We start from the raw sequence: 13,705 nt of genomic DNA, 5'->3' as shown, positions 1-13,705 counted from the left end.
TGGGTAAGTTTTGCCTGGGAGAAATGTTCATATATAAACACAAGTCGATATATAATTTTTTTTTTTTCATATATATATAGGTATGTATATAACTTTCTCTTAGTCAGTGCCATAATGTTTGTGGTTGTTGATATCTGAGATATAAGTTACTCCTAAAAATAACCTAGCCACTTCCAAAGCAAGATTATATGCTGAGACACCTTCTCTGACAAATACCAGGTGAACCAAATATATTTTTATCATGAATACAATGGTATATACAATTTAATATTTATGAAAATGTTTTAGACAAATGTTAAATTTTGTGTATGATTGTATTAGTAATTTCAGAATTTATTTGTTTTTTTTTTATTAAATTTTACCTCTGTTTTTTAGAACTCCAAATTTACAACGAAAAATTAATTAATTAACCTTTTTTAATTAATTTTAATTACCTCATAAGCGTAAAACATGTTGTTGTTGTACTTCCCTTTTAAAACCAAACAACTTTTATTTTGAAAAAATGTATAATCTTTTTTTATTTGGTTCAACCAAATGTAGACACAAATAATTAATCAGGAAAAATGCATGTGATGTGGTTTATGACAAATTCATATTTATAAAGCTTGCTATATCAGCTACTGTAATAAGGTAGTTTGAACAATCCTAAAATGAAGTAAAATTTTAGACATGGTATAATTTGTAGTCTTGTGAAAATATAGAAATGAATAAAATTGTCATTGAACTGTATAGTATAGGTTAGCCAGTGATTGCATTGGAAGGATTAAAATCTTAATATAATTGACTGTTCTTAAAAATTATTTCAAAGGCAAGTATTTTTTTTGTTGCATGTATTGTTTTTTTCTTATATTTTATTTACTTGTAAATTTTTTTTTGTATAATAAAAATCTGTGATTGTGTATAAAATTGTATGTTTATGTGCTTATAAGTTTGTATAACTTTTTTTTTAGTTAAAATAAATTTTGATAAATTGAATTATCTTAATGATTTTTTCTCCAAAAATTTAGATTCTTTTAATACTTTTATGCTCAGATAGCTTAAGTTTATTTTTTGTTTTAATTTGCATGATAAATGTAAGGGTGAATCAAATATAAATGATAATTTTTTTTAATAAATTTATTGATAAATAATACACAATTCATACCTTCATCTACATCTGTATTCTCCTGCACGAACTACACACTTTTGCCGACAATTTGGAAGCTTGAATATTCCTTGTTCATAAAACGTTTGAGGACAAGTCATCAACCAATTGTGTACATGCTCCTTGACATCTTCATTGTTTTCAAATCGTTCACCTCCAAGTGATTCTTTCAGGGGTACATATAAGAAATAGTCTCAAGGGGACAGTTTGTTTTGATTTTTCAGCCCTTTTACTTTTGGGGGCATTTTTTCAGCCATTCCTTCATTATCATTTTTAGAGCATAGTTGAATAATAGCAGTGAGAGGCCATCACTATGGCGCAGTCCTGTTTTGATCTTGAATGCTTGAGAGCTTGTCTTTGAATTTTACCTTAGACTTAGTGTTTGTGAGGGTCAGCTTTATTGTGTTTATTAATTTGATATGTAGTCTGAGGTGTCTTAGAATTTTTAGTAGGGATTCTCTGTAGATAGAGTTATTTAAGCTTTTTGAAATCTACGAATGTTATCATCATGACTTTGTTTCTTTTCCTGTTGTAACCCATTATTAGCTTGAGACTCATGATCTGGTCTGAAACCTCTCTAGTATTCGCCTAGTTTTTTCCCCGAGTTGTGAATTAATCCTCTTGTTGAAGTTGATTCTCGAAAGAATTTTGTATGTGTGTGCTAGACACACAATTCAATTACACAATTTTGTATGTGTGAGATTCCCCTGGTATTTCATCCCCATACAGGGAAATGAGATTCCCATACAGAATTCATTTCATATTTCTTCTGTTCATAATATTGCAGTCAGTTCCTTAAGTTTTGTTCTTCACTGTTGTAAACTAACCATTTCTGTATTTCTTTACTTTCAGTATTATTACACATAGGAATTTCTCACACCTACTTTATATTGGAGCTTTCTTTTAAATCAATAGAATCTTCAGTTGATGCTCTAATCAAACAAACTATCCTGTGATTTTTCAAGATTTACAATAATTATTCTCTCCCAAGATTTAGCTTATGAGTAAATATTTTTTTCATACTTATGAACTTCAAGTTCTGGGATATTTTTTCTTTGTAACATTAATCTAAAATAAGTGCAATTACATCATATAGTAATGTTATTTAAAACAGGAAAAAACTATTTTGATTCATTGTTTGAAATAGGTAGCAAATATTTTGGCACAAATACCACCCACTATTTGCTTGCTAAATTAGTTATGTTGATTATCAGTGAATAAAATCATATCTCTAAGCAGTCCGTGGTGTAAATCCATTACTCGTAACATTTTTTTAATGCTAGAATGTTTTGGATTATTCAGTACATGTTAGTAGAAAATGAAACATTTCCAAAACATTTACTACCTATTAAATTTGTTAAATTTTTCCTTGTTTATTTTATGACCTTAAAGATATTTTTCATGTTTTTCCGAAAAATATTTATGTATAATTTTAAAATTGTGCACCAACTACTGGTATTAAAATGTTGCTGTCTTGTATAATCCTCTATAATTTCTTTTGAAAAATTTAAATACATTTTCAACAGCTGATAACTTCATAAATATTTAGCACCAAACTCCATATTTGCTTACCACCTATCTAACTACTCAGAATTGGCTATAAAGTGTTTATATTATCACCAATCATTTGTAAAATGTAGTGCACATTTTTCTGAATAACCAGATAACAGTAGTCTGTTTTCCCTTTGTTGTGTAAATATCAGAGTGCACTTTATTAAATTTTTCATATTTGGACAGTATTTGTTTGGTGTACTAGTATTACGCTGTTTGAGTTTTTCTTTACTTTCAATCCATCAAAAATTGTTGAAATACCAACAGCAAAATCCACAGCAACATTATGCAAAACCTCAATGTTACTAATATTTCTCTTAGCCTTTATTTTTTTACAAATTATTAAAACAAATGTTTCAACTTTTAGATGACATATTACTAAAAACCGTACCACTCTATTTCAAGGACAAAAAATAAAAATAATAAAACAAATCACATTCTACAAAGAAATAAACAGCAACAATCATAACCATAGTTGGTCATGTACTAGCTTGGTAATCAATTATATACTAGTATGTGTATAGATGTATGACATTGAAATTAAAGCAGAACTATTGTACATCAGCATTAGTAAAATAATTTATAGTGAAACAAATAGGTGTATATTGTTAGTAATGAAATGACACCAGGTTGTCAAAAAGGCATGTAAACATCCTTGTGTAACTTGCAATGCAATAAATCTTGCAGTTAAGGCATTCACATTATAAGTTCTTTTTTTGCATCCTTTTCTTTGAATTATGGATGGAATTTAAAATCTTCAATGATGAACATTTATTAATTATATTTTTTCAGTCCTTTACATTAACCAAGGATTTAGTTAATATAGAAATCTACTACAGTAAATATGTTAATGAACAGCTACTAATCTTTTTTTAAACCTGTTATTTGATTAAATACTCATTAATTTATAGCTCATCAAGAAAATTTAAATATTTATTAATCACATATGGGAAACCTGTTATTTTTTTCTGCAATAATTAAATTCCTACTCCATGTAGCATTAAGACAACATTTTTAATCTGCAGTAACATTAAGATGATAATTATTTTTATTTTTGGTACTTTATGAAAATGATTGTTAAAATTCCTTGAGGGACCTACAAATTATGAATGGAAAGATGAGTTTAATCTAAAATATGTGGACCCAATATATTTATTAAAATATCCAAATGTTTTACTAAAACATACTTTTTTTACATTAAGGCTCAACATGCTCTTTTTTTCTTGATTGTATAGCCACTTAAGCTTGAAGGTTGGGCGTGGTATATGGGAAAATGGAATTTTGTAGCGTATGAAAAATACCATGCTTGACTGGGGTTTGAACCTGGGACCTCCAGATGAAAGGCTGAGACGCTACCACTGTGCCATGACGCAGGGTTGCAAAGCAAGAAATCTTAGGGTTAGGAAGAAACATACTCAGTACACTAGAAATTATTTTGCCAGAAAATGCAAAAAAGGTTTTTTTAGCATTTGTCTAAGCAGTAGAACTCCTAGCTACCTTGCAGTGAAATTAAGTTTCAGTGATTATGTAGTAGAGATGCAGATTCTACCAAGATTTCTGAGTTTAAACAATCAGTACATAAATGTAATAAGTTGAGATAAATAATTTATCAATTTATCTTGATTTTTGTGTAAAAGTTTAGTGAAAGTAATTTTTTTTTGCAATCTATTATTTTTTTTTTGGTAAAAGTACTGGCTAGGAAAATATCAAACATTTAAATTTTTTTTTATATCTAATCAAAATCTATTGAATTTAGTCATTTTGTAATTTATGTTCTATGTATTAAATAAATAATAATTATTTTATATAATCATAATATTAATCTAAATTTGTTATATATCTAACAGCAAGATATTTATTTTTTAAACCTAACCTTTTCTTTGTATCAGAAATCCCAGAGGACAAACCCTATGTTTTTCAAAATAAGTTAGTTTTTATTTATTTATTATTTTTTTAAATAAATATTTTTTATTTTTTAGAACGAAACTAAAAACTTGAAGCACTACTTAAGAATTAATCTCAACCATGTAAAAAATAGATTTTTGCTGTTTCTGGCAAAATTATCTTTGTATACTTAATATGCTTATTCTTAACCCAAAGCGCATGCCAACTATGCTCTTTGGGAATTCCAATTAATAAATAATTATACCTTAATTTAATAATTATATATTTATAATTGCTAAGCAGTTAGTTTAAACAGTATAGAAAAGTTGTTTAAATTATAAAATATCAATTCAGGTACACTTGGACAGATTCATTGAATTGGTTTAGGTAACTCCTCTCTCCTGCTCTTTCTCTCTCTCTCTCTCTCTCTATATATATATATATATTTTCTTTTTTTAACAAACTATTTACTAGGTACAATTAAAATAAAAAGGTAAGAACAATCACCTACTTCAGCACATCCAGAGTGTTACTCCATCATCATGAGTCAAATTTACAAATTGCATACAATTAAGATATGAGTATAGTTAAAAATTTTAAATGAAATTCATTAGTATGTATCTACTTGTGTCATGGTTAAAACCTCTTAAATCTACCATGGTAAGATATTGAGAGGTATTTATTAAATTTAAATTATTCACTTATTATGTCAGGTCAAGGTAATTAATACTTGACATAGATATTGAAATAATAAATAACAAAATCATAATAAATGTTTATAGGAAATCAAATTATAACATATATACATCTTACAAAAATTCTACATGCCTTGGATATACAAAATAAACTCTTTCAGAATTATGATCCGTAGGACATATATATATATATATATATATATATATATATATATACACACACACAGTAATAATGTAAAAATGAATAAAGAAATTGGATATATAAGAAAAAATATTGAAAATATAAATGGGTGTAATAGTATTTAGATATATTGATAAATTAATTAAAACATCTTAAAATAATAAAAACACATTAATAATCTATAACAATAATAATCAAGTAACATAATTCAAATAATAAAATATTAAAAAAACAACAGTACTAGAAATATCAATAGTGTTTCTCATAGAAATATTCATTTTATTACTTTTTCCTAGTCAGGCACCATGGTGATGTTTTCTTTTGTTAAATATTTCGTAAGTAAAATGACTTCCCATTCAGATTAGGGAGAAGCAGCAGAAGGAGTGTAATAGTAAAGACAAAGCTTTGAGTATAGGTACATGGAATGTGAGAACATTTTTGCCATCAGGTAAGTAGGAAAAATTGAATTGAGATAAAAATAAATAAAATGGATATAGTAGGGATAAGCAAGCTTAGATGGCTGAGAAGTTACCTTATATTAATCAGAAATTGAAAGAGGAAAAACAAATTTGGAATAGCTGTAAAAAATAGTGTAGCTAGAAGAGTACAAAAAGTAATTTACCTGGTAGAGTAATGGCTTTAAGGATTGGAATGCTACCAAAAGATGTAGTAATAGTTCAATAAGGATGAAGATATTGAAAAAATGTACAATAACTTTGAGGAGTTATTAGAAAATGAACAGGATTGCTGTAAATTAATTATGGGGCACTGAAATACAGTGGTGGGAGAAAGTAAAGGTGGAAAGACAGGAAGTTCGAATTGGGAACACAAAATAAAAGAGGGACAGGCTGGTTGAATTTTACTAAGAGAAGAATTTTTTCATTACAAATACGTTTTTTAAGAAAAATAAATAAAGAAGATATACTTAGACAAATCAAATTGATCTTTATTTCAGGTAATCATTTTTGGTTGAAAATAGATGCATAAATGCTGTTAAAAAGGCAAATGGGCTTCCAGGAATCGACATAGGAAGTGATCATATTCTGTTAATGATGGAAATGAAAATAAGATTAAATAGAATTCAAACTGCAATGAAGGTGAAAAATAGAACACAGAGGGACTAGAGAACATAGGGAGATTAAAAGTGGGTGAAATGATGACAAAGGCAATTACTCAAAGGAAAATGAACCAGCTGAGGAAATGTGGCCAAGAATAAAAATCATCTATTAGGGAAGCTGCAGAGAAACGAATTGGTTTCTATGAAGGCACTCAAACAAAGAAACCTTGGATAACACAAAAAATGAAAGAAGAAAATATAAAAATAAAGAAGGAGAATACAAATAGCAGTCTATAAAAAACTGTATAACAAATTAAAGAGAGACACAAAGCTAGGGAAAGGTAGCTAAAAGAAGAATGTAGACATAAAAGATTTAGAAAAGTATAACATGTTTAAGAAGGTAAAAACATGCCACATGGAATAAAAGAATCCTACTTATAAAATGAGATTGTCTTTGATTATTTTTTAAATTTCTTTCTTTTGAACTGATGGAATCTATTCTTTAGATTTGTCTAAAATTATTTGAAATCCATACCTATATTTAACTTTAGTTCATGTACCAGTATCAAATTTAATGCTTTGATCGATTCAATATTATGATATGATGAAGAAAAATGTCCCTTCTGTCACAACTATTTATTTTTTTTTGTAATTTGTTTGATTCTTCATACAAATCTTCAAAACCATTTTTGTACTGAAATAATTTCAATTATTTAAAATTTACTATTAATTTTTTACAACCAGATTAGTCTCAAACTTAGAAAATATTTTTTAGAACACATGTAACAAGGCCATGTTACTTTGGGAAATTCTTATCTTGTATAACCTTAAAAAATAGTATGGTTTAATATAAATTTTATTTATAATAGCATTTCACAAGCAGTTTTTACACTTTCAACAGGTATTATTAGTTTAAGAACTACTGCTATCAACATAACCATGGTGAAAGCTGACATCTTTGGGAAAAAGTTCACAATACATTTTGTCATATTGATCAACAAAATTAATCAAGTATACTCCTTTTTATTATTTTTAATGACTGTTTGAGCAGCTTCTAAAATGAGTGCTACAAGCTTATACCCAATTGTTATAAAGCGTGACTGAGTGAAATTTACTCATACAGATGATACAGTAATCATTTTCATGGACAGAAAATTCTTTTTTTTTTACTTTATACACTTATTGGAATATTTCTTTGTTCTCATAATTACAGGGTTATGTCTACTTACAAAATAACCATGTCAAATGAGGATTTTGTTGCATATAAAATATGCCATGCCTGAATGGAATTCAAATCCAATTTCCAGATGAAAGACAAAGACATTATTTACTCTGCTATGAAGATTGGCATTTAAAATACCACACTACTTTTTTTTGTTAGTATGTATTTATAAAATGTAGGAAGATAATTCCGTTAAAGGTTTTACTGAAAAATTGCTATGGTAAACAGTAAGTTAATAAGCTTTAGAAATATTATTTTAAATAAGAAATGGTGAGTCTACAAACAGGAAACATTAAAGAAAAAAATATTCAAGAAATGGTTGATTAAACTCTAGAGTTTTTCCTTTGCAACTTGAAATTAATTGTAACTTCTGAATAAGAATTTAGTAATAGATAAAAACTTTAATGACCCTTTTGCAATATGCATAGAAACATACCAGAGTAGACATCTTATAAAGTATTTCCAGCTGTCATAGAATTAAGTGGTTTTACAGTGTACTATAATCATCAGTGGTTCTGTTTCATTCTCGTTTCCTACAGATGGCAGTAATAGTTTATAATTATGTTTTGTGATTATTTTAGCATAAAATTTGTGCAAAATGGTAAAAATAATTTGTTCAACTAAGATATTACTATTAAGTTTAATTGAACTAGCAGTTAATGATGTTAAAGAACAATTTAGATCCAGAGTAACAGTACAAGGAAAAAAATATAAAGATGTTATGATTTGCTGACGATATAGTAGTAATACTAGCTGAAAGTAAAAAAAAATTTAGAAGAAACAATGAATGGCATGCATGAAGTCCTTCACAAGAACTACTGTATGAAAATAAACAAGAACAAAACAAAAGTAATGAAATGTAGAAATAATGAAGATGGATCACTGAATGTAAAAATAGGAAGAGAAAAGATTACGGAGGTAAAGAATATTGTTATTTAGGAAGTAGAATTATTGAAGATGAACAAAGCAGGAGCGATATAAAATGCTGAATAGCACAGGCAAAACTAGCCTTCAGTCAGAAGTATAATTTGTTTACATCAAAAATTAATTTAAACGTCAGGAAAAGATTTTTGAAAGTACATGTTTGGAGCGTAGCTTTATATGGAAGTGAAACTTGGACGTTCAGAGTACCTGAGAAGAAAAGATTAGAAGCTTTTGAAATGTGATGCTATAGGAGAATGTTAAAAATCAGATGGGTGTATAAAGTGACAAATGAAGAGGTGTTGCGGAAAATAGATGAAGAAAGAAGCATTTGGAAAAATATAGTTGAAAGAAGAGACAGACTTATAGGCCACATATTAAAGACAGACTTATAGATCACATATTAAGGCACCTTGTAATAGTCAGTCGCTTTAATATTGGAGGGACAGACAGAAGGGAAAAATTGTGCAGGTAGGCAACATTTGGATTATGAAAACAAATTGTTAGGGATGTAGGATGTAGGGGGTATACCAAAATGAAATGACTGGCACTAGATAGGGAATCTTGGATAGCTGCATCAAACCAGTCAAATTACTAAAGACAAAAAAAGAAAAGTTTTAATTGTTTAAAACTATGTATATTTTTAGTTGTTAAGCTCAATCTGTGAATAATTTTTTAACTACTAACAAACAGAAAATATCTTCATGTTGGTAACTAAAATTATTCAGAATAAATTTTTATCTAAGTACTTACTGTACTTCATAGATTAGAAAAAGATATGAAAAGAGGTTTGTTTACATTTTTATAAATAGTAAGTTAATTACAAATTGCTTTGCTTCCAGAAAATCTTTTCAGAACTGTAATGAAAATTTGTAACAACACTGAGGAAACTACTGCATTTTAGTTCTGATAAAATCTTCAGAAAGAATAGTTTTTGATATTTTGAAACATGAGTCATAATTTGTTACTGCTACTTATTACAGTAAATTATTAGACAGGTTTATCAAATTATGGAGTTCTATTTTAGTACAGGCCAATGATATCTTACAAGCCAATGATAATTCAGTAAATAAATGGGTACTGCAAGAAGATAAAATAGAAAGAATAAAGAAAATTAAGTATAATACTATGCAAACATAAAAGGATAGAATAGAATAAAGGCTTGCTTATTTACATATCTCATAACATTTTACAGGATATGTGTTAACATTCTTTCTTGACATAACATTTTATTTGAAGGATTATGTGTTTTTAGTTTATACTATTCATAGTGACACTCCTTTAATAGTATATTGACACTCCTTTGATATTCAAAGTAATAATAACTGCTATTTAAACAGACCAATTTGCCTCACAAGGCTGGTTGTTTTGGATGCTTTGAATAAATATTTCATCAAACAAGCCTACAAAATAATATATTAATTATATTATCTCTAATATTAAGACAAAGTGAATCCTACTAATATAGATAAACAGATTAATCTTTACAACTGAATGCAACATCAGTAAATAAGCACATTTTCTTGACTTCTTCAAGTTTAATGAAACTATTAATTTTTTTAATTTATTTATTTGGAGGAATGGAAATGAATATCAGAGGAAACATGAAGGGGAGAAGACAGGTTGTTGCAACAAATTAGTCAGCATTTTGAATAATTGTTTGGAAAGTCTTATTAGAAAAAAAAATATGGTTCTTGTGCCTTACCAAGAACCCTAATAATTTACCAGGTTGTTAATTTTTTTATGGTTGATTCTTTAAGTTATATTTATAACTAAATAATTTTCTGATCTCTGTTACATTATTGGCTGTTTTGACAATAGACAGAAGTCTTTATAAGCAAACAGAATCTGTATTAAAGGTTGCCAGTAATGTGCTGCCTATACTGGAGGTGTGATAAACAAAATTAAAATGGTGCCTCACTGTACTAAGTTAACAGTAGTTCCACCAATTACACTTACAAAGCTTTGTGTGGTGCAACTCTTTCTAAGTATGCAAAGCTTATATCTATCTATTTGTGATTTCAAAATGTAGGAAACAGATGTTTCAAGTCTGGTGATACATGATAATGATAGAATACATCATTACTATAATGGATAGGCACGTCTCCATGTATTGTTGTTGTTGACAACATTGTATGCAGTTATTTTCTGTTGTCTAAACTGTGTAATTAATGTCACCTCTTACAACTTCAGCTGTTGATGAAATGGACCCCAATAGAAAAGAACAATTACAGTGCATTTTGAGAGAGAGAAAGAACACTTTAAACATTAAAGGTACAACAGCTCATCCATCAGCTCTCAGTTCTCTAATATTCATCTAATAATAATTCGAATCCATGAAAGCAGCTCCAAAGAGATGCTGCCAACAACTAGGTTATAACTAGGATTAGGAGATGTTTATTCAGATCTCCGAAACTAACAAAAATTACAGGTTACGATTGCAATATGAATTTCAAGCTACTTAATGTGTTTAAGTAAATTAAGTACAGTTATTAATCATAACTGTACTTAGAAACACTCAGCAACTGACTTGTATATATGTCTTTTTTGTATATTACTAAAATGTGAATAGCTGTTTCACTTCTCAATAAATAAATCCTCATATTTAATGAGTGATCCCACTGTATTTCAATATTTATATTTTACCTCCCACATATCTTAGGTGTGAGCTTATTTATAACAAATTGTTACAACAAAACTGAAACTTAATTATACTGTAATAAGAAAATTACAAATGATGACAAGAACTACTTTTAAAGCCAACACTACCAGCAGACAGGGTTGCCAATGAGAAACCTCAAAAAATTTTCAGAGAATGGAATGAATGAGGATGATATATATGAGTGTAAGTGAAGTGTGGTCTTGTACAGTCTCAGGTCGACCATTTCTGAGATGTGTGGTTAATTGAAACCCAACTACCAAAGAACACCGTTATCCACGATCTAGTATTCAAATAAGTATAAAAGTTACTGCCTTTACTAGGATTTGAAGGTTGGAACTCTCGACTTAGAAATCAGCTGATTTGCGAAGACGCGTTCACCACTAGACCAGTCCAGTACAATCCGACTTCAGAATCAGTAACAAGAAATGTGTGGACGTTCTTGCTGCCATCAAACATAAACCTACTACCATTATGAAAACTACTGCTATTATGAAAAAAAAAACACCTTATGTCAATGCAATTTGAAAGTAAATAATATTTAGATTAATAATTTAATTATTGAAATGCAAAAATCCTCACAAAATTTGAATTCCCAAACCAATCCCGCAACCACTAGAAAATCCCGTTTTTCGAGAGAAATCCCGCACATTGGCAACCCTGCCACGATGAGTTATTACCGTTGTTTATTTAAAAATATATTTGTTTTATTTATAGTATAAATATTATTCATACTAGGACTGATATATAAACCATATTCTTCATGAGCTATTTTAATTGTTGACACGATTATTATGCCAGTACAAGATTACTACTTGTTACAGAAATATTTTGATGGTCTTTGCGATATCGAAATCATAACAACAGTGACTACTATTCAAATATATCTATAGAACATAACCTTAAAGATGTGTGATTCTTGAAAACTATTGTACACTGTTGTAATATGACCTACAGTTACAGTGTTTGTTAAAAATGTGATGTCTAATTAATATTTTTGAAAATGTCATCTGACGAAGAAGACTTTGTTGTATATGGCACACCTTTAGAACCTATAGAAGAAGGTGTGTTTAAACGATTTTAGTTTTTATATTTTTGTGTTAACTGATCACACTGTTACATTTCTCCTAATTTAAACTTTACAGATAATTACAACCCATACATTTTCCATGAATTAATATTTATGTAACGCATCACCTTCAATCTTAAACATACTAATGTGTGTTGTGTGCCTAGCTAGCTTTGGTAATTGGGAGCTTTGTCATGATTGCAAAGGAAGTATTCAGCCTCTGTTTAAAAATACGAAAATGATAAAGATGAATGAATTATTATAAACACGTATTTCGTGTTTATTTATCAAAAACGTATATAGTTACAATATCATTTATTACTTTTGTTGGGGAAAATGCAAAATTAAGAAAGGAATAAACTATTTTTTTTTTAATCTAAAAGGTCAGCCTGAGTTTGTACAAGACCATGTCATCCTCATCTTATTGAGCTATGGGGGGGCTGCTTATTATTCAATATTTAAACATACTGCCAAATATTAGGAAAATAAAAAAGAATTAAAAATACTACTATTAAGTTAGTCATTGTTTTTGTGGTCATTTGTAACATGATTGATTGAAAATGTGAACTATCCATATGTATCATCTGACGCATACAAAGAACTTGAACAAAATAATAATAATTATGCTTTATTTTTAATATTTTCTTTTAAAATGCATATTTACAACAAATAATTAGCCCACATTCCAGAACTTAATTTAAAAATGATTGGCTGGAAAGTTGGAATAGTAAGATAAAACAATACTATCAGAGAAACAAGAACACTACTTAGTAATCAAAGTAGAATAATAAATTGAGAGGTAAAATATGATGAAATTCAAAAATACAGTGGTGAACAAATTAATCTGAATACAGTTATTTAAAAGAAAAAATGTTTAATAGTCAAACTTAACTCAAATTTAATAGTTTTTGACCTCCTTTGTTTTTGATTATCTAATTAATCCTCTTTGGCATTGATTCCACTAAGGTAGAAATATGATTTTTGATTTCTTTATCCCAAAACCAAACCTGTCACTGAACTAATAAGGTGAGTTTTTGTTCTGTAGTTCATTTTCCCAAGTCATCTTTTTTAGTATGGTCCATAAATTTTCAATGGGATTCAGGTCGGAGGAGTTCCCTGCCCATGAGAGCACTCAATTTTTTTGGTTTTAGAAGAACACTTTTGCTTTCTGTGATGTGTGACATGGTGGAACCTGTTTCACTAAACATTTTCATGATTTCATTTATACTACCTAACTCCACACTACACTCACCTCCAATCTGTCTTCGAGTCATTTGTGTGTGTTGGTACAGAGCAACAATTCTTTATCACTTTTGTTGGTT

At 28.4% G+C, this 13,705-nt stretch overlaps 1 protein-coding gene across 1 annotated transcript in view; it reads left to right on the top strand.

Moving 5' to 3' along the window:
* The first annotated feature begins 12,209 nt into the window (after positions 1-12,209).
* LOC142326250 (G patch domain-containing protein 1 homolog) overlaps positions 12,210-13,705 on the top strand; it is a 41,732-nt gene continuing 40,236 nt past the window's right edge. Inside the window, exon 1 of the mRNA XM_075368562.1 lies at positions 12,210-12,378. Coding sequence (XP_075224677.1) covers positions 12,318-12,378 — 61 coding nt within the window. The 5' untranslated portion in view covers positions 12,210-12,317. The remainder of the gene's footprint in view (positions 12,379-13,705) is intronic.

Source organism: Lycorma delicatula, chromosome 6, assembly GCF_047948215.1.
Source record: "Lycorma delicatula isolate Av1 chromosome 6, ASM4794821v1, whole genome shotgun sequence".
NCBI lineage: Eukaryota > Metazoa > Arthropoda > Insecta > Hemiptera > Fulgoridae > Lycorma > Lycorma delicatula.
Note: the sequence above shows the minus strand (reverse complement) of the source record. Positions and strands in the feature narration are given on the sequence as shown.